The following is a 27,669-nucleotide window of genomic DNA, read 5'->3' as shown; positions in this document are numbered from 1 at the left end:
TGTTATTAGCCATTTATATTTAGAGAAAATTACATTTAACAGTTTGAGGGAGAATTGTACTATTATATTGAATTATAATGCCTGAATGTTTTAATAATGTGTGTATTGTAACTGTGTATAATTTGCAATAAAATTGATAATTTGCAGTTTCCCATATTAATAGGTGTGTGCTTATTAATATAATGTGTGCTTGATTGATCATCTTCCTGTTTGTTTCTGCCGTTACATTCTCGATGAAAGAAGCAGGCAACCATCAATAATAAGCATTGCAGCATCCTGCATGAGAAATATATATATATATATATATATATATATATATATATTTTACAAGCAAACAGGAAGGTGTTGCACCCTGGCCCAGGGTCATAATACTGGTCTGATCTGCAGGCTATGGTTACCAGTCGATGGACTGTTCCATCTGCTTCTGTTGATAGCCTCACAGAGTAGAGCTGATGGTGATCAGAGAGAACACTGGGTTACTCCTGAAACAGGGTAAATCCACACCAATAAGATCATTAGGCGAAAAATAAATGCATTAATGAATTACTCATTACTTTTACAAATGACAACCTATATTGCATTGCCTGTACTGCATATTATTTGTGTGATCTAAATGTTTTAACACTGAAGTTGTGACAGTGTGGACTCATAGCCTGTCTTGGGTTTTTAAAAAAGCTCAAAATGTTCAATGGCTTGCGATTGCTTTCAAGCAGTGCTTCTGCGTCCTTGATTGCAGTGTTCCTAGAGTTACTGTGGGGGCGTGTCGCCTCATCTTTATGCGTGTGAAAAGAATAGGCTACGTTCGATACAATTAATGCAAAAGATAATGACAAACTCAACTGTGAAGAAGAGATCAACTCCGATTGCTTGATGGACTGAAACCGTATTGACCAATGGCACCGACAGTCGATCAAACATCGGAGTCATGGCCGGTGGCTCACCAAACGCACTATGTGGCGACAAATGATTTCTAAACATGTCTGATTAATTTTGGACTATCACGGTATTTAGGTGGAGGCTACTGTCCGTGAGCGAAGTTGACATTTCATGAATGATGCCAGTTCTGTTTGGAATCATACTTCTGTTTTGGTTAGTGGATGAGGTGAGTCTGATATTTTTAGTCAGAAATTCAATTCAATGTTAAAGTGAATAATTGTTGTCCTCTTTTTGTTTCCGTTAAAAGGTTTAGGCCTGGGTATGACGGTCTTCAGAACTGTCTCGTTGTTCTCTGAAATATTATAGCCTTGGGGTTTATTGAAAGTCAACAAAACAATGCGCCCTGCTGCTGCAGAAGTTGTGGGCTATTGAAAACTATTTAGGCCCATGAACGCTAGGCAATTATGTAAGGTCACATAAATCCGTGGTATATTGAATTATTTTCTGTATATAATGTATTAACATCTATATTCTTGAAATGAAACAATATTTAGAAAAACTCACCATTCATTGAAGTCTTACTAGACTCATATTTACATCAGCCTGGATCATATCATTATGTACCACAATTAGTTTGGCCTTGTCTTGCCTCTAGACCATTTGGTTCCATCCAATAACATCCAATAAATAGATCACACAATACCATTTTACAAAGCTGACTGCACATACAAACAGACACATGCACTCACACACACCTACAGTTCACTCATTTGCACGCACACATACACACAGGCATCTCTTCCTCTTCTAATCGTTGTTAATTGTGACAGAACTGAAGCAGTGGAAAACAGCTCTTTGTGGTATTGTTCGTGAGCCCAGCTCCTCTGCTGATGACCAAATGCAGACTCCAGTCCTGCTCAGGGGCTGCTTTGTCCCCTTGCCATGAGTGTAAATGGAAGGGACATGCTGCAATTGACCGTGGACACAAACATCCACCTGGCAGATCTAGGCTGGAGTGTTTCTCACAATTACTCCCATCCAATAAAGGCCAAGGCTAGCCGGCTCACCTCACAGCTCACACATACCTTACATGGTGATGGATGGACATCAAACAAAAATGGATGTCTCATCATCATAGAAGCCAGAGCCATAGAAAATAACACTGGGGAATAGTGTGATTATGTCTAGTGAGAGCAGATAATAGTGAGAGCCCACAGACTATTTTTCTCTAGTATCTCATTTTAGAGGCTTGTTATACATTAGGTGCTGGGCCTAGTCTGACAGAGGTGGCATTGAACTGTATGTGTGCATAGTGGGTTCTGGTCTGGTCTGGACTTTGCAGTCACCGGTTCACAATCATCTTGAGTTGGCCTCTGAACATAGAGCATTGCATGAAATAGAAGTTTGGTTCATCAAATATAAACTTTGCTTATAGTAAGTGATTTTTGTATCACTTGTGTTAATGAAAAGCCAACCAAGTCCTGTTTGGTGGTCACATCTGGCACATCACAGAGAAATAAAACTACAAGGTATTCACATGGTTGACAAGTTTCCTACTTAAATGCCGAACACTTAATTTTCCCTCTGACTTGCCCTCTGATCTCATACCAGCAAATATAAATCAATGACTAGTTTTCTTCTTGTCATTGACAGTGCACAGCTTCCAAGAACTACTGCTGGTATTTTGAAGGAGGCTACTCCATCCATTTAATGTAAGTATACTGTACACACACATGGGTAACAAAATTACCTGGACACAGACGACATTTAATTGTAGCATACATTATATTTATTGTTAAGACATTCATATTTTACAACACATCTTCATTTAACCAGGTAAGTTGACTGAGAACACATTCTCATTTACAGCAACGACCTGGGGAATAGTTACAGGGGAGAGGAGATGAATGAGCCGATTGTAAGCTGGGGATGATTAGGTGACTATGATGGTATGAAGGCCAGACTGGGAATTTAGCCAGGAGACCAGGGTTAACACCCCTATGCTTACTATAAGTGTCATGGGATCTTCAGTGACCACAGAGAATCAGGACACCCATTTAACATCCCATCTGAAAGACAGCACCCTACACAGGGGAATGTCCCCAATCACTGCCTTGAGAATTGGGATATTTTTTTTTAGACCAGAGGAAAGTGTGTCTCCTACTGGCCCTCCAACAGCACCTCCAGCAGTATCTGGTCTCCCATCCAGAGACTGACCAGGACCAACGCTGCTTAGCTTCAGAAGCAAGCCAGCAGTGGGATGCAGGGTGGTATGCTGCTGATTGAACTGTTTGTGAACTTAAAGAGTGCAGTCTATTGATTCCCTCTGGCTTGTTTAAAGACCGGGTTGTGTTTGATTAAAGAAAGTGGTCCCTGGATGTGGATGAATACAGCGAGATCACCAGATTGGAAAAGTTCTAATGTGTTAATACCGGCCTATGACTGATTGATTTTGGCTGTCATTCATATAGGATGCCGTCGAAGCGGCGAGGGGAAAGAAAGAATAAGCTGTAACTTTTCCCAATCCAATCATCAAATCCCACACAGCATCCACTGGGTTGAGAAATCACCTCATTGAAGATCTTTGATTTCGATCTAAATCATTGAACTAATGGGCTAAGCATTAGTCTTCAGACCAAGTCTTTGAAATTATAAAGACATGTTGGCCACTAAGCTGGCCACTATGCTTTTAGAAATGCATTACAGTGGTGATACATCAGTAGGAGTTGAAGTTATGGTGGTAGAGAAAGGAGATCTTTACTGCATTGACTGGGAGATTTGGATTGCATTGCCTCTGTATAAAAAAGTGCACACACAGATCTACTGAAATAGAGTATAGTGCAGGCAGACTGTGTGGAATTATAGTGCACTATTAAGAGACTGCTGGCTCAGCTCTACGCCCATCCGACACGAGTGTAAATGGAACGTCATTACATTTTTATGCACTTTTCTCTCTTTGCGTATTCTGAACTTGAACTTAATCATGAGAATAGCATGCTCTTGAGCTGTTATTAGTTCTGGTGGAGATCTAAGAAATTAAGGTGTGGTGGAGGTGTGTTTATAATTACACTGTAATCTGACCTTGATTTAATTCCCTCATAATTCCACCACTTTTACCCGAGAGTAAACCATGAATAAGGTCGAAAGAACCTACTGGTTCCAAATGGAAAAAACATCTCCTTAATTTATTTTGATAGAAATAACAGTATTCTCCTTGCACTGTAAGTCACAACTTGATAAGAACTATTGAAAGGAGCTAGATAAATGAGTAATTAGTTTGGATAAGGGAATTGTAAATATAAATTACACTTGTTTTAGATCTGTTTTAGAAAAAAAGACATAGGCAGTGGTGATCCAGAATCTATTTAGAGCCCTACATTTGTAGAATTTCATTTTTTTTGGGGGGGGGGGGATTTACGAATTATCTTTGAAAGACAGGGTCCTGAAAAGGGGACATTTCTTTTTTTGCTTGGTCTGATCATGTCAACATCATACTTTCAAAATCTTAGCTAGCAGTCATCATCATGAATCAAGTCAACAATCTACTGGCAAATCCTTTTTAATCCTAATCATATGAAGAGAAATAATTAAGAGAAATTATAGATACAATTGGTGCTCATCGGACATTGGACATAAATATTACACAACAAGTTGGAAATTGCAAATTCAACAATGAGGGTCTCTTTTCCTAGTTTAAAATTATAAACATTCAGCATTGGCCATGCTGTCAACGAATCATCATTTGTGCCTTGCTCAAAACAACTGTTAACTCGGAACTCCAAAATCGGACTTTAGTGAGTTCAAGACAACTGAGAACTCGAGAAATTAGCTACGACTGGGAAAGTTCAAAAATAATTTTCATCCAACTCGCAATTGTAAATTTGGAATTCAGACTTCTTTTTAGAGCTACAACCTGAAGATCACTGACATCATCATGATTCAACTTTTTTTTCCCCCGAGTTCCCAGTTGTCTTGAAAGCACCATAAATCCAGAGAATGCCAGACTTTGATGACAAAGTTTGATGACAAAATTTGCCCACGAAGGACCGCCGCGACACCTTCCTGTTCAATTGAGCACAGCACAACAAGGTGAGGGTCCATAAATGATGTAATATGCCAGGGAGATATGCACACTGTAGCAAAGAAAGTAATACTAAGTGTATGTTGTGTAGTAAGCTGTAATTAGCCAATGTGCCCCACCCTAATAATTTGGTATATTTTCACCTCTTAATTTCTCCTACTGTTATGACTTGGTGGTGCACATGTAGCCTATAACCTGTTTTTGAGAAATGTAATCATCGAATATTATAAGAGCTTTCATCCATTCTGTTGTCCTGTTTTTAAGGCAGAACACAGGATCCGCGTCGCGAAAAACATATTCTTGGTCGTACTGATGGTTAGTTGACGCTGATCTTATATTCAGTAGTTCTTCTCGACTGTATGTAATGAAACCTAAGATGACCTGGGGTACTAATGTACTAATGTAAGAAATAACACGTTAAAAAAAACAAAAAACTGCATAGTTTCCTAGGAACGCGAAGCGAGGCGGCCATCTCTGTCGGCGCCGGAACTCAAAACCAGGGGTGGTAAAACCTTGGATCATTGTTACTCTAACTTCCGCGACGCATATAAGGCCCTACCCCGCCCCCCTTTCGGAAAAGCTGACCACGACCCATTTTTTTATCCCTGCCTACAGACAGAAACTAAAACAAGAGGCTCCCACGCTGTGGTCTGTCCAACGCTGGTCCGACCAAGCTGACTCCACACTCCAAGACTGCTTCCATCACGTGGACTGGGATATGTTTCGTATTGCGTCAGATAACGATATTGACGAATATTGACGTGCGAGTTCATTAGAACGTGCGTTGAAGATGTCGTTCCCATAGCAACGATTAAAACATTCCCTAACCAGAAACCGTGGATTGATGGCAGCATTCGCGTGAAACTGAAAGCGCGAACCACTGCTTTTAATCAGGGCAAGGTGTCTGGTAACATGACCGAATACAAACAGTGCAGCTATTCCCTCCGCAAGGCTATCAAACAAGCTAAGCGTCAGTACAGAGACAAAGTAGAATCTCAATTCAACGGCTCAGACACAAGAGGCATGTGGCAGGGTCTACAGTCAATCACGGACTACAAGAAGAAATCCAGCCCAGTCACGGACCAGGATGTCTTGCTCCCAGGCAGACTAAATAACTTTTTGCCCGCTTTGAGGACAATACAGTGCCACTGACACGGTCTGCCACGAAAACATGCGGTCTCTCCTTCACTGCAAGGCTGCAGGCCCAGACGGCATCCCCAGCCGCGCCCTCAGAGCATGCGCAGACCAGCTGGCCGGTGTGTTTACGGACATATTCAATCAATCCCTATACCAGTCTGCTGTTCCCACATGCTACAAGAGGGCCACCATTGTTCCTGTTCCCAAGAAAGCTAAGGTAACTGAGCTAAATGACTACCGCCCCGTAGCACTCACTTCCGTCATCATGAAGTGCTTTGAGAGACTAGTCAAGGACCATATCACCTCCACCCTACCTGACACCCTAGACCCACTCCAATTTGCTTACCGCCCAAATAGGTCCACAGACGATGCAATCTCAACCACACTGCACACTGCCCTAACCCATCTGGACAAGAGGAATACCTATGTGAGAATGCTGTTCATCGACTATAGCTCGGCATTCAACACCATAGTACCCTCCAAGCTCGTCATCAAGCTCGAGACCCTGGGTCTCGACCCCGCCCTGTGCAACTGGGTACTGGACTTCCTGACGGGCCGCCCCCAGGTGGTGAGGGTAGGCAACATCTCCTCCCCGCTGATCCTCAACACGGGGGCCCCACAAGGGTGCTTTCTAAGCCCTCTCCTGTACTCCCTGTTCACCCACGACTGCGTGGCCACGCACGCCTCCAACTCAATCATCAAGTTTGCGGACGACACAACAGTGGTAGGCTTGATTACCAACAACGACGAGACGGCCTACAGGGAGGAGGTGAGGGCCCTTGGAGTGTGGTTTCAGGAAAATAACCTCACACTCAACGTCAACAAAACTAAGGAGATGATTGTGGACTTCAGGAAACAGCAGAGGGAACACCCCCCTATCCACATCAATGGAACAGTAGTGGAGAGGGTAGCAAGTTTTAAGCTCCTTGGCATACACATCACAGACAAACTGAATTGGTCCACTCACACAGACAGCATCGTGAAGAAGGCGCAGCAGCGCCTCTTCAACCTCAGGAGGCTGAAGAAATTTGGCTTGTCACCAAAAGCACGCACAAACTTCTACAGATGCACAATCGAGAGCATCCTGGCGGGCTGTATCACCGCCTGGTACGGCAACTGCTCCGCCCTAAACCGTAAGGCTCTCCAGAGGGTAGTGAGGTCTGCACAACGCATCACCGGGGGCAAACTACCTGCCCTCCAGGACACCTACACCACCCGATGTTACAGGAAGGCCATAAAGATCATCAAGGACATCAACCACCCGAGCCACTGCCTGTTCACCCCGCTATCATCCAGAAGGCGAGGTCAGTACAGGTGCATCAAAGCTGGGACCGAGAGACTGAAAAACAGCTTCTATCTCAAGGCCATCAGACTGTTAAACAGCCACCACTAACATTGAGTGGCTGCTGCCAACACACTGACATTGACACTGACTCAACTCCAGCCACTTTAATAATGGGAATTGATGGGAAATGATGTAAATATATCACTAGCCACTTTAAACAATGCTACCTTATATAATGTTACTTACCCCACATTATTAATCTCATATGCATACGTATATACTGTACTCTATATCATCGACTGCATCCTTATGTAATACATGTATCACTAGCCACTTTAACTATGCCACTTTGTTTACATACTCATCTCATATGTATATACTGTACTCGATACCATCTACTGTATCTTGCCTATGCTGCCCTGTACCATCACTCATTCATATATCCTTATGTACATATTCTTTATCCCCTTACACTGTGTATAAGACAGTAGTTTTGGAATTGTTAGTTAGATTACTTGTTGGTTATTACTGCATTGTCGGAACTAGAAGCACAAGCATTTCGCTACACTCGCATTAACATCTGCTAACCATGTGTATGTGACAAATACAATTTGATTTGATTGTCTTACAGTATATGCCCCTTTTATTTATCCTATGGTTATGACTTGGTGTACAGGGAGAACACTGTAAGAACAGCCCATGTTCTGAATTATGTTGCTGTGCATTTCAAAAATGCTGAACAAATAGTTAAATAGACTACGTCCGTCCTAGCTCGCTCATTAATGTCTTCATCGAAATTACGGATGGCCTCTTATCTGCTTGTCGTCCCCTTATGCAATAGTTTGTACATCTCATTTGTCAGTAGAAACCACATTTGTTTAAGCAAGTCAGCCATGTCAGCTATGTTTTTCTAAAGGCAGTAAATGAGGCTGAATGAACTGTAGTCCTGCCAGATAAGGCTCCGCTAATAGCCAGGTGTATCAGTGGTAAGATGTTGGGACTCTGCTGTTGGGACAGCTTTATGTAGGCCCTAACAGTTTGTGGGTACCATTTGTCACCATTATAGTGCAATTAATGTATAGTTTAGTGTTCTGTTGTGTAGTGGCTTTGCTGGCATGTATCCCACATTTGAAATTTTTTTTGCCCCACGTGCTCCAGCAGGTATATCTCACTGGTCACCCCCAAAGCCAATTCTTCCTTTGGCCGCCTCACCTTCCAGTTCTCTGCTGCCAATGACTGGAACGAACTGCAAAAATCACTAAAGCTGGAGACTCTTACCTCCCTCACTAGCTTTAAACACCAGCTGTCAGAGCAGCTCACAGATCTCTGCACCTGCATATAGCTCATCTGTAAATTAGCCCATTCAATCTACCTCATCCCCATACTGTATTTATTTATCTTGCTCGTTTGCACCCCAGTATCTCTACTTGCACATACAGTGGAGCAAAAAAGTATTTAGTCAGCCACCAATTGTGCAAGTTCTCCCACTTAAAAAGATGTAATTTTTCATCATAGGTACACTTCAACTATGACAGACAAAATGAGAAAAAAAATCCAGAAAATCACATTATAGGATTTTTAATGAATTTATTTGCAAATTATGGTGGAAAATAAGTATTTTTGGTCAATAACAAAAGTGTATCTCAATACTTTCGTATACCCTTTGTTGGCAATGACAGTGGTCAAACGTTTTCTGTAAGTCTTCACAAGGTTTTCACACACTGTTGCTGGTATTATGGCCCATTCCTCCATGCAGATCTCCTCTCGAGCAGTGATGTTTTAGGGCTGTTGCTGGGCAACACGGACTTTCAACTCCCTCCAAAGATTTTCTATGGGGTTGAGATCTGGAGACTGGCTAGGCCTCTCCAGGACCTTGAAATGCTTCTTACGAAGCCACTCCTTCGTTGCCCGGGTGGTGTGTTTGAGATCATTGTCATGTTAAAAGACCCAGCCACGTTTCATGTTCAATGCCCTTGCTGATGGAAGGAGGTTTTCACTCAAAATCTCACGATACATGGCCCCATTCATTCTTTCCTTTACACGGATCAGTCGTCCTGGTCCCTTTGCAGAAAAACAGCCCCAAAGCATGATGTTTCCACCCCCATGCTTCACAGTAGGTATGGTGTTCTTTGGATGCAATTCAGCATTCTTTTTCCTCCAAACACAACGAGTTGAGTTTTTACCAAAAAGTAATATTTTGGTTTCATCAGACCATATGACATTCTCCCAATCTTCTTCTCGATCATCCAAATGCTCTCTAGCAAACTTCAGACGGGCCTGGACATGTACTGGCTTAAGCAGGGGGACACGTCTGGCACTGCAGAATTTGAGTCCCTGGCGGCGTAGTGTGTTACTGATGGTAGGCTTTGTTACTTTGGTCCCAGCTCTCTGCAGGTCATTCACTAGGTCCCCCCGTGTGATTCTGGGATTTTTGCTCACCGTTCTTGTGATCATTTTGACCCCACGGGGTGAGATCTTGCGTGGAGCCCCAGATCGAGGGAGATTATCAGTGGTCTTGTATGTCTTCCATTTCCTAATAATTGCTCCCACAGTTGATTTCTTCAAACCAAGCTGCTTACCTATTGCAGATTCAGTCTTCCCAGCCTGGTGCAGGTCTACAATTTTGTTTCTGGTGTCCTTTGACAGCTCTTTGGTCTTGGCCATAGTGGAGTTTGGAGTGTGACTGTTTGAGGTTGTGGGCAGGTGTCTTTTGTACTGATAACAAGTTCAGGTGCCATTAATACAGGTAACGAGTGGAGGACAAAGGAGCCTCTTAAAGAAGAAGTTACACGTCTGTGAGAGCCAGAAATCTTGCTTGTTTGTAGGTGACCAAATACTCATTTTCCACCATAATTTGCAAATAAATTCATAAAAAAATCCTACAATGTGATTTTCTGGATTTTTTCCCCTCATTTTGTCTGTCATAGTTGAAGTGTACCTATGATGAAAATGACAGGCCTCTCTCATCTTTTTAAGTGGGAGAACTTGCATAATTGGTGGCTGACTAAATACTTTTTTGTCCCACTGTACATCTTCTGCACATTCTACCATTCCAGTGTTTAATTGCTATATTGTAATTACTTCGCCACCATGGCCTATTTATTGCCTTACCTCCCTTATCCTACCTCATTTGCACATGCTGTATATAGATGTTTGTACTGTATTATTGATTGTATGTTTGTTTTACTCCATGTGTAACTCTGTGTTGTTGTATGTGTCGAACTGCTTTGCTTTATCTTGGCCAGTTCGCAGTTGCAAATGAGAACTTGTTCTCAACTAGCCTACCTGGTTAAATAAAATTACATAAATAAAAACATGCTAAAATCGCCACTGCATGTAGGCTAATTCAATTGTTATGGAGCAGAGTGCAGACCAAGCTGTACAGTTTGAACCCAAAGCATGGCGCAATACTTAGCTGTGTCATCACACAGTTCCATGGTTAGCATAGGTAATAGAGGTGAGTATAGCCTACTATTGTACACTATTCTCCCTATTTTAATTCTATATGCACTAATCTTCCAACATTACCAAGGGTTAAAGAACTGAATGTGGTAATTTTCAGAATGACTCAAACCACTGTATTGTTTATTCATCAATATATTGCTAAAGTCTCTTCAACCCAGCATTTTTTTATGATTCATACATACTTTCCTAAACCTCAAATTTGCATAAATAATCTACAAGACCTGAATATTTTTAAATCTACCAGTTGGTGTCGATACGGAGACGAATATGTATTTATTTAGATGGCTTTCTTTCATCGATCCCTATTTTCTGAACCTATTCTCTTAATGCATTCTAGTCTGTCAACAAAATGAATGTACACCGTATTTAAAGGGATGGCTTAACATAAATGTACTGAAAACCCTGTTGAATGAAAACGGCGTGAAAAAATCTGTTGCCAGCAAGTGGGAGAGTTTTCAGCAGTTAAATTAAATTTATTCAGTGCGTAAGGGAACCACGCCTGCAAAGCCTGTTACACACCTTAATAAGGTAAGTCTGAATACCGATTACTGAAAAGTGCGTAAGAAAGGCATACTTTCCTCAATCGAAATCGGGCCCCTAGCGATGTGCTGCTAATGACTTGTGTAATGGATGGCCTTCAAAGGATACTTCCGAATTTTAATTTTTCTCCCCAATTTCGTGGTATCCAATTATTAGTAGTTACTATCTTGTCTCATCGCTACAACTCCCGTACGGGCTCGGGAGAGACTAAGGTCGAAAGTCATGCGTCTTCCGAAACACAACCCAACCAAGCCACACTGCTTCTTAACACAGCGCGCATCCAACCAGGAAGCCAGCCGCACCAATATGTCGGAGGAAACACCATGCACCTGGCGACCTTGGTTAGCGTGCACTGCGCCCGGCCCGCCAGAGGAGTTGCTGGTGCGCGATGGGACAAGGATATCCCTACCGGCCTAACCCGGACGACGCTAGGCCAATTGTGCATCGCCCCACCGACATCCCAGTTGCGGCCGGCTGCGACAGAGCCTGGGCGCGAACCGAGAGTCTCTGGTTATACTTCGGGATTTTGACAATGATGTCCTTTATCTACTTCCCCAGAGTCAGAAGAACTAGTGGATACAATTTTTATGTCTCTGTGTCCAGTGCCGTGGAATATTTCTGATTCAAAGGAGCGAGACTTTGTAATTTCTTGTCATCTTTATTTAATATCGATTCATTATTGCAATGAAGCGGGTGCATTCCACACTCTGAAATGTGATGGGAGAACTCAACGAGCAGAACCGAGCCACACTATTTCATAGTTAAGACACATACTCCTGAATACGTGACAAACAACAGATGTCTGGAAAAGTTTGTATGAATCATAAAGGTTAGGATTTGTATGTGAGAAAGAGTATCCCCCAGCCAGATAGCATTTACTGTGAGGACTGTTCAAATTGTATAAAAAAGAGGGTTTGGCCCCTAAGACAAGGTTCCTCCTATCAGCCGCCCACACCAGAGACATCTCCTCCCTGGTACCTCACAGTATACAAACACCAACTCATTCTATGGAATGCAGGCTGTCGGTTTTATCTCCAAGGCATCAATTGCTAGCGCCAAGGCCCAGTTGCCAAGGCCCAAGCCCAACCCCAGTCCTACAGACACAGGTGAGAGTACTCATCAAACCTTTTTTGATGCATAAACAGTATTATAACATAATCTTGTCATTTTTCTACCATACCAGTATGAAGGAAGTTAAGAGTATCTGCTAGAATGCTAGCAGATACCTATAAACTTCGTCATTGCACTAGTGCAGTGGTGATTTTAGCATGTACATCTTAGTGGGGGGAAAAAAACAAAATGTGGGATGCATGCCAGCAAAGCCACTCCACAAGACTAAACAATACATTAATTGCACTATTACGGTGACGAACGGTGCCCACAAACTGTTAGGGCCTACATAAAGCTGTCCCAACAGCAGCACTTTTGAAATGTACAGTGACAGAATTCAGAAAATGGGCCGTTCTTACAGTATACTCCTTTTACAACAAGCTAGAACCGTAGGATAAATAAAAGGGGCAAATAAACAGACAAGGAAAGCTCAATGATTACATTTCTCTAAAACAGGTTATAGGCTACATATGTGCACCACCAAGTTAAAACAGTAGGCAACATTAAGAGGTGAAAATAGAATTATTAGGGTGAGGCACATGGAACGCAATTTGGGTCTTTTATGTGTCAAAAAAGATACACATCATATAACACTATTTGATGCGTTAAAGAAGCTATTAATTTGACACGTGTGACCACGAACAATATGTTTACAATACTGAATTGGTGAAAATAGACCAAATGATTAGGGTGAGGCACATGGGCTACTAACAGCTTACTACACAACATACACTGAGTATTACTTTCTTAGATACAGTATACAGTTGAAGTCGGAAGTTTACATACACCTTAGCCAAATACATTTAAACTCAGTTTTTCACAATTACTGACATTTAATCCAAGTAAAAATGCCCTGTCTTAGGTCAGTTAGGATGACCAGTTTATTTTAAGAATGATTAAATGTCAGAATAATAGTAGAGAGAATGATTTATTTCAGCTTTTATTTCTTTCATCACATTCCCAGTGGGTCTGTCACGCCTTGTACGTCATTGTATTTTGTCATTGTATTTTGTGTTTTTGTTATATGTTTGGGTAGGCCAGGGTGTGACATGGGTTTATATGTTGTGTTTCGTATTGGGGTTTGTATTATTTGGGATCACGGCTGATTAGGGGTGTTGTTAGGCTTGGCTGCCTGAGGCGATTCTCAATTAGAGTCAGGTGCTTATCGTTGTCTCTGATTGGGAACCGTATTTAGGCAGCCTGAGTTTCGCTTTGTATTTCGTGGGTGATTGTACCTGTCTCTGTGTTGTAGTCACCAGATAGGCTGTAATTAGTTTCACGTTCCGTTCTGTTGTTTTTGTATTTAGTTTCAGTTATTTCATGTACCGCGTTTTTTCATTCATTAAAGTCATGAGTAACCAACACGCTGCATTTCGGTCCGACTCTCTTCCTTCAACAGACGAACGCCATTACAGGGTCAGAAGTTTACATACACTCAATTAGTATTTGGTAGCATTGCCTATAAATTGTGTAACGTCAAACGTTTCGGATAGCCTTCCACAAGCTTCCCACAATAAGTTGGGTGAATTTTGGCCCATTCCTCCTGACAGAGCTGTTGTAACTGAGTCAGGTTTGTAGGCCTCCTTGCTCGCACACGCTTTTTCAGTTCTGCCCACAAATTTTCTATAGGATTGAGGTCAGGGCATTGTGATGGACACTCCAATACCTTGACGTTGTTGTCCTTAAGCTATTTTGGCACAACTTTGGAAGTGTGCTTGGGGGCATTGTCCATTTGGAAGATCCATTTGCGACCAAGCTTTAACTTCTTGACTGATGTCTTGAGATGTTGCTTCAATATATCCACATAATTTTCCTACCTCATGACGCCATCTATTTTGTGAAGTGCACCAGTCCCTCCTGCAGCAAAGCACCCCCACAACATGATGCTGCCACCCCCGTGCTTCACGGTTGGGATGGTGTTCTTCGGCTTGCAAGCATCCCCCTTTTTCCTCCAAACATAACGATGGTCATTGTTGCCAAACAGTTCTATTTTTGTTTCATCAGACCAGAGGACATTTCTCCAAAAAGTACGATCTTAGTCCCCATGTGCAGTTGCAAACCGTAGTCTGGATTTTTTATGGCGGTTTTGGAGCATTGGCTTCTTCCTTGCTGAGCGGACTTTTGGGTTATGTTGATATAAGACTTGTTTTACTGTGGATATAGATACTTTTGTACCTGTTTCCTCCAACATATTCACCAGGTCCTTTGCTGTTATTCTGGGATTGATTTGCATTTTTCGCACCAAAGTACGCTCATCTCTAGGAGACAGAACGCGTCTCCTTCCTGAGCATTATGACGGCTGCGTGGTCCCATGGTGTTTAAACTTGCGTACTATTGCTTGTACAGATAAACATGGTACCTTCAGCTGTTTGGAATTTGCTCCCAAGGATGAACCAGACTTGTGAAGATCTACCTTTTTTTTTCCTGAGGTCTTGGCTGATTTATTTGGATTTTCCCATGATGTCAAGCAAAGAGGCACTGAGTTTGAAGTTAGGAAGTTAGGCCTTCAAATACATCTGCAGGTTCACCTCCAATTGACTCAAATGATTTCAATTAGCCTACCAGAGTTTCTGAAGCCATGATATCATTTTCGGGAATTTTCCAAGCTGTTTAAAGGCACAGTCAGCTTAAGTGTATGTAAACTTCTGACACACTGGAATTGTGATACAGTGAATTATAAATTAATCTGAATCTGGGGAAGTAAATAAAAGGTCTCATTGCCAAAATCCTGAAGTATCACTTTAATGCTGAAAGCTGGTAAATTAGCTCTCACCCTTCAGTACGGCTGGTGTTGAAATACAGTACAAAATACTGACAGTAGGAGAGGGAGCATTTTAAATGTTGAGGAGGATTTGTCATGGAAGTGGTTTGCTGTCTATTTAGCCACAGGATTTAACGTTCTGTGCAGCTCAGTGGATGATGAACATTTCTCTGAAATCTGTAATGATTTCATAAATAATCTCTCCTCCATGTTTAAAACTGAAGCTGCTTTACGCTCTTGAAAAACATCAGACACTGCTGCTCTCTGTGCAGGGCAGATCGGAAGACTGGAACTGCCAAATCACATCTCTGCCTGACACAAACAGCCCCACCCCATCAAAAAAACATCACACATTATCAAACATATTATCCTATAATAATATTTTTACTAAGTATGATTAATTGTTAACTTTAAAAAAAATATATACAAAATAAATAAATAAATGGCTACCTAAAAGTCCCAAAATTTGACGTAGAAAACTTCTTGTATCTGGGCGAGGGTATGTGTGTGTGTGTGTGTCGCACACACAGTAGTCAAGTCACAGAGAACAATTCATCATCAGATTTCCTCTATACAGATGCTGACAATTGATCTGCAGGGGGTTCAGATAGCGATCCAATTTCAGCTCAGGGACTCAAGACAAACTGAAATGAAAGGACGTGGAACTAAACTCAGTGTACCCTCAATAGTTTACTCAATATTCATCTTAGACCGCAGAGCAGTTTTCATCTGCTTGACGTGTCTATTTTACTGGGCCACTTGGTATTTTTCTCTGACTTTTCCCGCAGTATTGTAAATTGTACTGTGCTTATGAGAACTGCCATTTGTTAATGTGTTTTGATAGGGATGTTGGAAGACTATACTGTTTGCACAAAAGCCTTCACTTGTCATGCAGGTGAAAGAGGACCCAAAAGCGACTTGGCGAAAACAGAGTCTTTAATCCAGTAAAGTAAATACAATCAAAAAACACAACTTTCACTCGAAATGACGAGGACAAACTGGAGACTCGATCTTGAACAGAAGGTGAACAGCAGGTTGCCTCGGGAAGGCACTTGAACCAGACAGACTCAGACACCTGCTCACCACGCAGCATCTGAGGAAAACACGACACGACAGGGCGATACACAAACACAACACGGTGAATTCTTGACAAGGAACCGACAGGGCAGAAACGAATAACAAGGAGAGAAATAGGGACTCTAATCAGGGAAAAGGATCGGGAACAGGTGTGGGAAGGCTAAATGATGATTAGGGGAATAGGAACAGCTGGGAGCAGGAACGGAACGATAGAGAGAAGAGAGAGCGAGAGAGTGAGAGAGGGAGGGGGAGAGAGAGGGATAGAAAGAGGGAAAGAACCTAATAAGACCAGCAGAGGGAAACGAATAGAATGGGGAGCACAGGGACAAGACATGATAATAAATGACAAAACATGACAGTACCCCCCACTCACCGAGCGCCTCCTGGCGCACTCGAGGAGGAATCCTGGCGGCAACGGAGGAAATCATCAATGAGTGAACGGTCCAGCACGTCCCGAGACGGAACCCAACTCCTCTCCTCAGGACCGTAACCCTCCCAATCCACTAAGTATTGGTGACCCCGTCCCCGAGAACGCATGTCCATGATCTTATGTACCTTGTAAATAGGTGCGCTCTCGACAAGGACGGGAGGGGGGAGGGAAGACGAACGGGGTGCGAAGAAAGGGCTTAACACAGGAGACATGGAAGACAGGATGGACGCGACGAAGATGTCGCGGAAGAAGCAGTCGCACAGCGACAGGATTGACGACCTGGGAGACACGGAACGGACCAATGAACCGCGGAGTCAACTTACGAGAAGCTGTCGTAAGAGGAAGGTTGCGAGTGGAAAGCCACACTCTCTGGCCGCAACAATACCTAGGACTCTTAATCCTGCGTTTATTGGCGGCTCTCACAGTCTGTGCCCTGTAGCGGCAAAGTGCAGACCTCACCCTCCTCCAGGTGCGCTCACAACGTTGGACAAACGCTTGAGCGGAGGGAACGCTGGACTCGGCAAGCTGGGATGAGAACAGAGGAGGCTGGTAACCCAGACTACTCTGAAACGGAGATAACCCGGTAGCAGACGAAGGAAGCGAGTTGTGAGCGTATTCTGCCCAGGGGAGCTGTTCTGCCCAAGACGCAGGGTTTCTGAAAGAAAGGCTGCGTAGTATGCGACCAATCGTCTGATTGGCCCTCTCTGCTTGACCGTTAGACTGGGGATGAAACCCGGAAGAGAGACTGACGGACGCACCAATCAAACGACAGAACTCCCTCCAAAACTGTGACGTGAATTGCGGGCCTCTGTCTGAAACGGCGTCTAACGGGAGGCCATGAATTCTGAACACATTCTCGATAATGATTTGTGCTGTCTCCTTAGCGGAAGGAAGTTTAGCGAGGGGAATGAAATGTGCCGCCTTAGAGAACCTATCGACAACCGTAAGAATCACAGTCTTCCCCGCAGACAAAGGCAGACCGGTAATGAAGTCTAGGGCGATGTGAGACCATGGTCGAGAAGGAATGGGGAGCGGTCTGAGACGACCGGCAGGAGGAGAGTTACCCGACTTAGTCTGCGCGCAGTCCGAACAAGCAGCCACGAAACGGCGCGTGTCACGCTCCTGAGTCGGCCACCAAAAGCGCTGGCGAATAGACGCAAGAGTGCCTCGAACACCGGGATGACCAGCTAACTTGGCAGAGTGAGCCCACTGAAGAACAGCCAGACGAGTGGAAACAGGAACGAAAAGGAGGTTACTAGGACAAGCGCGCGGTGACGCAGTGTGCGTGAGTGCTTGCTTAACCTGTCTTTCAATTCCCCAGACTGTTAACCCGACAACACGCCCATAAGGAAGAATCCCCTCGGGATCAGTAGAAGCCACAGAAGAACTAAACAGACGGGATAAGGCATCAGGCTTGGTGTTCTTGCTACCCGGACGGTAAGAAATCACAAACTCGAAACGAGCGAAAAACAACGCCCAACGAGCTTGACGGGCATTAAGTCGTTTGGCAGAACGGATGTACTCAAGGTTCTTATGGTCTGTCCAAACGACAAAAGGAACGGTCGCCCCCTCCAAACACTGTCGCCATTCGCCTAGGGCTAAGCGGATGGCGAGCAGTTCACGGTTACCCACATCATAGTTGCGCTCAGATGGCGACAGGCGATGAGAAAAATAAGCGCAAGGATGAACCTTATCGTCAGACTGGAAGCGCTGGGATAGAATGGCTCCCACGCCTACCTCTGAAGCGTCAACCTCGACAATGAATTGTCTAGTGACGTCAGGAGTAACGAGGATAGGAGCGGACGTAAAACGTTCTTTTAGAAGATCAAAAGCTCCCTGGGCGGAACCGGACCACTTAAAACACATCTTGACAGAAGTAAGAGCTGTGAGAGGGGCAGCAACTTGACCGAAATTACGAATGAAACGCCGATAGAAATTAGCGAAACCTAAAAAGCACTGCAACTCGACACGTGACCTTGGAACGGGCCAATCACTGACAGCTTGGACCTTAGCGGAATCCATCTGAATGCCTTCAGCGGAAATAACGGAACCGAGAAAAGTAACGGAGGAGACATGAAAAGAGCACTTCTCAGCCTTTACGTAGAGACAATTCTCTAAAAGGCGCTGTAGAACACGTCGAACGTGCTGAACATGAATCTCGAGTGACGGAGAAAAAATCAGGATATCGTCAAGATAGACAAAAACAAAGATGTTCAGCATGTCTCTCAGAACATCATTAACTAATGCCTGAAAAACAGCTGGCGCATTGGCGAGACCAAATGGCAGAACCCGGTACTCAAAATGCCCTAACGGAGTGTTAAACGCCGTTTTCCACTCGTCCCCCTCTCTGATGCGCACGAGATGGTAAGCGTTACGAAGGTCCAACTTAGTAAAGCACCTGGCTCCCTGCAGAATCTCGAAGGCTGATGACATAAGGGGAAGCGGATAACGATTCTTAACCGTTATGTCATTCAGCCCTCGATAATCCACGCAGGGGCGCAGAGTACCGTCCTTCTTCTTAACAAAAAGAACCCCGCCCCGGCCGGAGAGGAAGAAGGCACTATGGTACCGGCGTCAAGAGACACAGACAAATAATCCTCGAGAGCCTTACGTTCGGGAGCCGACAGAGAGTATAGTCTACCCCGAGGAGGAGTGGTCCCCGGAAGGAGATCAATACTACAATCATACGACCGGTGAGGAGGAAGGGAGTTGGCTCGGGACCGACTGAAGACCGTGCGCAGATCATGATATTCCTCCGGCACTCCTGTCAAATCGCCAGGTTCCTCCTGAGAAGTAGGGACAGAAGAAACGGGAGGGATGGCAGACATTAAACACTTCACATGACAAGAAACGTTCCAGGATAGGATAGAATTACTAGACCAATTAATAGAAGGATTATGACATACTAGCCAGGGATGACCCAAAACAACAGGTGTAAACGGTGAACGAAAAATCAAAAAAGAAATAGTCTCACTGTGGTTACCAGATACTGTGAGGGTTAAAGGTAGTGTCTCAAATCTGATACTGGGAAGATGACTACCATCTAAGGCGAACATGGGCGTAGGCTTCTCTAACTCTCTGAAAGGAATGTCATGTTTCCGAACCCATGCTTCGTCCATGAAACAACCCTCAGCCCCAGAGTCTATCAAGGCACTACATGTAGCACCCGAACCGGTCCAGCGTAGATGGACCGACAAAGTAGTACAGGATTTTGATGGAGAGACTTGAGTAGTTGCGCTCACCTGTAGCCCTCCGCTTACAGATGAGCTCTGGCTTTTACTGGACATGAATTAACAAAATGTCCAGCAACTCCGCAATAGAGGCACAGGCGGTTGGTGATCCTCCGTTCCCTCTCCTTAGTCGAGATGCGAATCCCTCCCAGCTGCATGGGCTCAGACTCTGAGCCAGAGGAGGGAGATGGTTGCGATGCGGAGCAGGGAAACACCGTTGATGCGAGCTCTCTTCCACGAGCCCGGTGACGAAGATCTACCCGTCGTTCTATGCGGATGGCGAGAGCAATCAAAGAGTCCACATCTGAAGGAACCTCCCGGGAGAGAATCTCATCCTTAACCACTGCGTGGAGTCCCTCCAGAAAACGAGCGAGCAGCGCCGGCTCGTTCCACTCACTAGAGGCAGCAAGAGTGCGAAACTCAATAGAATAATCCGTTATGGACCGTTCACCTTGGCATAAGGAAGCCAGGGCCCTAGAAGCCTCCCTACCAAAAACTGAACGGTCAAAAACCCGAATCATCTCCTCTTTAAAGTTCTGGAACTTGTTAGAGCAATCAGCCCTTGCCTCCCAGATAGCTGTGCCCCATTCTCGAGCCCGGCCAGTAAGGAGTGAAATGACGTAAGCAACCCGAGCTCTCTCTAGAGTATGTGTTGGGTTGGAGAGAGAACACAATCTCACACTGCGTGAGAAAGGAGCGGCACTCAGTGGGCTGCCCGGAGTAGCAAGGTGGGTTATTAACCCTAGGTTCTGGAGGCTCGGCAGGCCAGGAAGTAACAGGTGGCACGAGACGTAGACTCTGGAACTGTCCAGAGAGGTCGGAAACCTGAGCGGCCAGGTTCTCCACGGCATGGCGAGCAGCAGACAATTCCTGCTCGTGTCTGCCGAGCATGGCTCCTTGGATCTCGACGGCAGTGTAACGAGCGTCTGAAGTCGCTGGGTCCATTCCTTGGTCGGTTCCTTCTGTCATGCAGGTGAAAGAGGACCCAAAAGCGACTTGGCGAAAACAGAGTCTTTAATCCAGTAAAGTAAATACAATCAAAAACACAACTTTCACTCGAAATGACGAGGACAAACTGGAGACTCGATCTTGAACAGCAGGTGAACAGCAGGTTGCCTCGGGAAGGCACTTGAACCAGACAGACTCAGACACCTGCTCACCACGCAGCATCTGAGGAAAACACGACACGACAGGGCGATACACAAACACAGCACGGTGAATTCTTGACAAGGAACCGACAGGGCAGAAACGAATAACAAGGAGAGAAATAGGGACTCTAATCAGGGAAAAGGATCGGGAACAGGTGTGGGAAGGCTAAATGATGATTAGGGGAATAGGAACAGCTGGGAGCAGGAACGGAACGATAGAGAGAAGAGAGAGCGAGAGAGTGAGAGAGGGAGGGGGAGAGAGAGGGATAGAAAGAGGGAAAGAACCTAATAAGACCAGCAGAGGGAAACGAATAGAATGGGGAGCACAGGGACAAGACATGATAATAAATGACAAAACATGACATCACTTAGTCAGTATTCTAGATGCTGGTGATTGGAATAACCTTTTCCTCTGTGTATGTGTGTGTGTGTATTGTAGATGCCGATCGTATGAGGACTGTTGTGGGACACGGTGCTGTGTCAGAGCCCTCTCCATCCAGAGACTATGGCACTTCTGGTGAGTTCCCCCAATAATAGCCTGCCAGTCTTACTTCTCTCCTCCCTCCTCTCTCTCTTTTTCTCAATCTTCTTTCTGTCTCGCTCTGTATTTTTCACTCTCTCTCGCATCAACTTGCTCCCTGCATGTACTTGTGTGCATTTATGCATAAGACATTAGTTTGTTCATAGAGTTTGCAGTCCTTTGGGAACTCCTTTGTTTCTACTTAGAACATGCCCCTCATGCGAGGGCTTCTTGCTGTAGCTTAAAATAGCTACACTGGCTCACAGTGAAATGCTTAATTGTTATGACATGATCCTAATATGCAATTCAATCAGAAACTGCTCTCTCTCGTGTGTGTGTGTGTGTGTGTGTGTATGTGTGTGTGTGTACCACAGGAAGCTGCTGATGGGAGGACTTCTCATAATGGCTGGAATGAAGTAAATGGAATGGTTTCAAACACATGGAAACCATGTGTTTGATGTGTTCAAGAACATTCCATTCACTCCGTTCCAGCCATTACTATGAGCCCATCCTCCCCAATTAAGGTGCCACTAGCCTCCTGTGGTGTGTGTGGGTTTCTTTACTTTACTGACTTAATTGTCCCCATGGGGATATTTTGTTGCAGTGTCATGTACACGTTTAAAGTGGCGTTTAATTAACAAAACAAATTGACAATACAACTTTCATAACAGTTACATACCAATAAAAAGAGAGTAGCCTGCTGGCCTTACTGGGTCGGTAGGAACATTAGCCCGAGCTATTTAGGAGGGATATCACACCTGGCACAAATGATTGTCTAGTTCTGTTTTTCCTGCTGAGGGGTGCCCAATACCTGTGCCCAGAGGGGAGTAGTTCAAAGTCCGGGTACAGGGGGTGGCTTGGGTCTAAAATGATTTGTCATACTTCAGCATAAAAGTTCCTCTTGACCAATGCTCCCTCAAATTTTGGGGGGAACTGATCACATTTTAGGTCTTGTAAGCAGAAACTTGAACATTGTGAGATTTTTGTGCAACTCCTGGCACGTGTTTACAGTGAACACTAAGGCTGTACCCTTACAGTTTTAGATGGTTGCCAATAGGCTATTGTGGCTATTTGAGCGTAAAGTAGACCTACCAACAAAACCAATGGAGCAAATCTCATAAAATCATCACATGGAAATAGCTTTTGATTTCTATGATATAGCCTACAGTAACCTATATGTGGTGTTCAGTACAGGCCTACATTGCATGAGACTTTTTTAAAAACGTTTTTACATTATGAAGGGCTTGACATCAATTAATGATTTTTTACTTGGTCTTTAACACCATGGGCCAAATAGGTGACTGTAAATTGCTTTGTATTGTGTTGTTTGACCAAGAAACCACTTTACAAAACAAAATGTATGATTATTACAATGTAGGCTGGCTATTTGCATATTCAAGCCTGTCTCAAAATACGACACTGCCCCTTTAATTAAGAATTACGTTTTTCATCTGACTGTCTTTTCAAAGACAACTTGAAATGTAGCCTACAGGTTTTGTGCTCTTGTGTGAAGAAGTATCTCCCTGTTGCTGACCTATACTTATCTATAACTTGGCTAATAACTCGCAAAGAATATCAAAATGTGCACGCACACGCGCTACTGTACGCACTGATCTGAACTGGGTGATTGAAAGACAGCTCGTGGGCTACCTCGGCCAATATAATTATACTCCATTGCGCTCTGGCTCTGCCTACAACAAAATCACAGACCCAATCTTGCAAAGTTAGATTTGTTTTGTTTAATTGAAAAGGGGCTGATATAATGTTGAACAGAGAAAAATAAAAAAACATGATCTATATAGTGCAAACTAATGGGACGAACTCAGTGAAATTCAGTCTCGTCTTTGTGCGTCATGTTATTTCTTCAGCGCAGCAGTCCTTCAGGAGGGAACATTGGTCTTGACTTTAGTTTGTTCTTCAATTCAGTACACCAGTTTGAAAGAAAGGTCCCTATACTATATTTAAACAATACGGTGTGGGGGTGGTATATAGCCAATATACCACGGCTAAGGGCTGTTCTTATGCACGACTCAACGGGGAGCCCCTAGATACAGCTCTTAGCCATGGTATATTGTCCATATACCATAAACCCCCGAAGTGCCTTATTGCTACTATGAACTGGTTACCAACATAATTAGAGCAGTAAAAATATTATTTTTGTCATACCTGTGGTATAACTTCTGTTATAAACTTGGTGATTCGTGCCTTGAATGCTGATTGGCTGACAGCCTTATACCAGGGGTATGACAAAATATTTATTTTAACTGCTCTAATTATGTTGGTAACAAGTTGATTATAACAATTGTGGTATATGGCCAATAGGGCTGTAGCCAGGCACTCCTTATGCACAACACAACACGAACAGCCCTTAGCAGTGGTATATTGGCCATATACCACACCCCCTCATGCCTTATTCCTTAAATATAACACGGCTGTCAGACAATCAGCATTCAGGGCTCGAACCGCCCAGTTTATAATTTAGAATGAATCCTTCACCTAGCCCCCATCTTAAATCAGATTCAATAAGACAATGGCCCCATTTATACCTGGTGCTAACATGTATCCTTTGTTCTGATCTTGTCCACAATCTGATTGTGCCCAATTTTTTTTGGACAGGTGTAGACAAAAAAAAAAAAAAAAAAGATGCATTGTGATCTGATCTCCCTGACCACCTCCGGAGGTAGTTAGGCACGTATTTGGTCTGGATATCTCACAAGTGTAGACAGATCTTTACAGAGAGACCATTAAAAAAAATAATTGACAGGTGGCACCATTGTCTTATGCAGTGGCCCCCCCTGTTTTGCATGTTATTTTGGTATTAATACATGTCACATATCAGTTTGCAAACAATGTAAAAAACAACAATATTGATTTAATAATTTTCAATTTTTTTGCTCCAAATTGCAGGTGATTCAGCTTAGCTCAGTGCTTTTTGTGGTGGTGGGGCACCCATATGTGGTGGTGGGGCATCACACATCCCCATATGCTCCATTCACCACTTAAACTTACTCAACAGTGATCCCATCATTGATCTGAGCGCAACTGTTAATCTGGGTCACGGCACCACTGTAAACGACGTCACGCTGCTTGCTTAGTGAGTATCACTTCCTTCCGATTCGGCCCATGCCTGACAAGAACTCAGGACCTTTGCCTTGCTAGCACGTGACCGCCCTCTTGAAGCATCTTCTCACCAGTTGGTGCCACACGAAAAACTATCTATTCACTGGCGCAAGTGGGGACACTTCAGGCTGAGGAATAAGTTTCACACATCCCCATGTGCTACATTAGCACCAGGTTTAAACAAGGCTTATGAAAGGTATTTTTGCAGACAGAAAAGACAAAGCAAGGTCCCTCAGCCTTTTCAAACATTCAGAGACGATCCAATTAATATCAATATTGGGCTATTAAGGTATTCCTATACTAGTGTAGTAGAAATTTCTGACTGTCAAGGATGAACTCTTTCAGTCCAGTAAATTGAGCCCATGAATTCTATCAACAACTACCACTGATATCACAGAAGACTCAAGTCTAATTTCCTCAGTCAGAACATCTTCAAGCTCCTTATTCCTTTCATGCCATCTTTCTTTTATCTCTTAGTCTGTCAATGTAAGGCCATGAATTGATGGTTAAGTAGCGTGTATTATGTACGTTTTTGCGCTCTTTGTTTGCAGGCTGCTGCTGATGATGGGTGTGTTGTTCTGCTGTGGGGCGGGGTTCTTCATCCGCAGATGCATGTACCCCTCCCCCTTCCTGAAGACACCTTTAATGTGGCATTCACCAGACACCCAATGACAGCTCCAGGTGAGTCCCATATGTACATCCTCCTCTTCTATTCCCTCTCCCACTCTTTCTCCTCCCACTCACTCCTCTCACTTTCCTTTTCTTACTCAATACCCCACTACCACAGCCTCTCTCCAGATCTTCTCTATTTTATCCCCACCCCCCATCAAGTTATTTCCTTTTCTCCTTTCATCTCCCACTATTCCAGACTCAGCGCAGTCATTTATACATAGCAGAGTACAAATGAACCTTTCTCAATTTACTAAAATAATCTGGTCAGAAAGGACCAGTCTCGGATCTCAGTACAGTGATTGACTCTCTTTTTCTGATTCTGGATCCAAAATGGCACACTGGTTCCTATATAGTCCACTACAAATAGGGTTTGGGCCAAAAGTAGTGCACTATGAAGGGAATAGGGTGCAATGTGGGACTAACACTGGGTCGGCTTCTTGGATCCATTCTGGCTGATGTCACTCTGAACACATTCTTGCTATTTTGACTGACACACACAAGCCCCTCCACTCATTGATCTGGAAATATGGGTATTCATATTTCATGTTTTGGCTCTGGAGGGAAGAAGAGTAAAATATAATAGTGCTATTATTCCATGTGTTTTCTGTGCTGAGGTTTAAAATGTGATACATTCTAGTTCAGTGCTGCACCAAAATCTGTCACTGAGTGGACCAAATGGAACTGAGCTGAGAAATGCTGCTTATACATATCCATGCCTTTAACACGTGCTCAGATTCGGACCTCTCTCACACCAAATGTCACTCAGTTCAGCTTTCACTGTAGCAGTCAGACAGTGTAGCAGACAAGTCTGGACAACAGTGGTATTTTTGTGAAATGCCCTGTATTGTGGGCCACATTATTTACATCAACCTTACGAAACAAAATACTGTGCGTAGATGGTGAACTACGTGAGTTTTCATTAATTTATCTACTCTCTTTGTCCTCCAGGACTGCAGCAGGCCAGCATGCAGAACTATGGGGACCCAGGAGGGATGATCCTCACCCCTACCTTCCCCTACAGCCCCCATCCCTATCCCTCCCACTTGGCAGCACCTTACCCACACCCAACCCCTCCTGCTTACTGCAACCTCCCTCCTCCACCCTATGAACAGGTGCTGCAGGCCTCGGAGAAGAGGTAACCTGGAGGAAAGACATTGGAATTAATGAAATGATTTCAAACCCTTCAGAGTTCCCAACGCCGCCACAACTGGCAGCAAAGCGAGAGAGAGTTCTCTGCACGTCAATAAGGAAGGGTCACTATCCTACATTTTGACTCATGGGTAAAAAGCGAGTCTGATATTGTAGACTACTAGACTATGGAAAAGCATCTCTACATTAAAAACATCTCATTAAGGGACGCTGGCCCTGGACCAAAAAGCATGCATTTAAATAGCTTTTTAGTCCGGGACTAGGCTTAATCTGTGTCTGAGAAACCAGCCCCGAAAGCAGCTTCAGTCTGTACCACAATGAATCGGTGTCAAAGTGTTTGTTTTGACGTCACCTCTCGAAGAGACCCAACAGGATAAAAACAGACATGGATTCAGAAAGAGAGGTGCTCTGTCAACAACACTGTGTCAGCTGGAAGAGCAGCATCTATCTGAGCACAACTCACTCAGATCACCCACTCAGGATACTGTATTATCGCCCACTGTCTGGTATGTGTTTAATATTACTGCGGTTGGAGCATTTAGTATCTCTAGTTGAGGAACAAGTTTACTGTAGATCAGAAGCCTGTAATGCTGTGGACATACTATAGTCATGGCAAATCAGTTTAGCTTTGTCTCTTAATTCATTTTGGTGCATGACTTTCCTCTATATTTTATGCAATTTGCGAATGAATTCAGGTATAGTGTGGTCATTGTTTCAAAAATAAAACACAAAAAAAATCACAGTATCCTGAATTAACAGAGGGTAAATATATCACCAGCTTGCCTAATAAAGTGATTAGTCTGGAAATAAATTGTGTTCCTTCCAAATATTACAAGTTAAGGTCGCTACAATGCTCTTTGCCCAGAATCCCAATGTAATATGTCTTACCACAACCTTCCAGTGCTCCCTTTTCCCATTCAACAGGAATACTGATACATCATGGAAGACTTTAAACCACTAGGTGTCAGTATGATGTTCAACATGCAGCCAGCTGTGTTGCAGTATGTGCTCTGGAGGCAAGCTGCTGGGCTGTACAACACAAACCATTGATTTTCTATATCACATTAG

The 27,669-nt window shown here is 43.8% G+C and overlaps 1 protein-coding gene across 2 annotated transcripts; it reads left to right on the top strand.

The window, feature by feature from the left end:
- The first annotated feature begins 758 nt into the window (after window positions 1-758).
- LOC124040924 (vesicular, overexpressed in cancer, prosurvival protein 1-like) lies at window positions 759-27,396 on the top strand. Of its 2 annotated transcripts, XR_006839823.1 has the most exons (6): window positions 759-1,102; window positions 2,530-2,588; window positions 21,580-21,657; window positions 24,568-24,754; window positions 25,332-25,461; window positions 26,401-27,396. XR_006839823.1 is itself a non-coding variant. In XM_046358041.1 (5 exons), the coding sequence occupies exons 3-5, from the start codon at window positions 21,646-21,648 to the stop codon at window positions 26,589-26,591; spliced, it is 333 nt and encodes a 110-aa protein (XP_046213997.1). In that variant the 5' UTR covers window positions 759-1,102; window positions 2,530-2,588; window positions 21,580-21,645; the 3' UTR covers window positions 26,592-27,396. The 2 variants fall into 2 exon arrangements, 1 of the variants encoding a protein (XP_046213997.1); XM_046358041.1 differs by lacking the exon at window positions 24,568-24,754.
- The last annotated feature ends 273 nt before the right edge of the window (window positions 27,397-27,669 follow it).

Source organism: Oncorhynchus gorbuscha, linkage group LG08, assembly GCF_021184085.1.
Source record: "Oncorhynchus gorbuscha isolate QuinsamMale2020 ecotype Even-year linkage group LG08, OgorEven_v1.0, whole genome shotgun sequence".
In the NCBI taxonomy this organism is placed as follows: Eukaryota; Metazoa; Chordata; class Actinopteri; order Salmoniformes; family Salmonidae; genus Oncorhynchus; species Oncorhynchus gorbuscha.
This window is presented reverse-complemented; position numbering and strand designations above follow the sequence as displayed.

Coding starts and splice junctions, on each gene's coding strand:
- LOC124040924 (XM_046358041.1), top strand. Junction 25,462..26,400: donor ACACCCAATGACAGCTCCAG/GTGAGTCCCATA, acceptor TTTGTCCTCCAG/GACTGCAGCAGGCCAGCATG.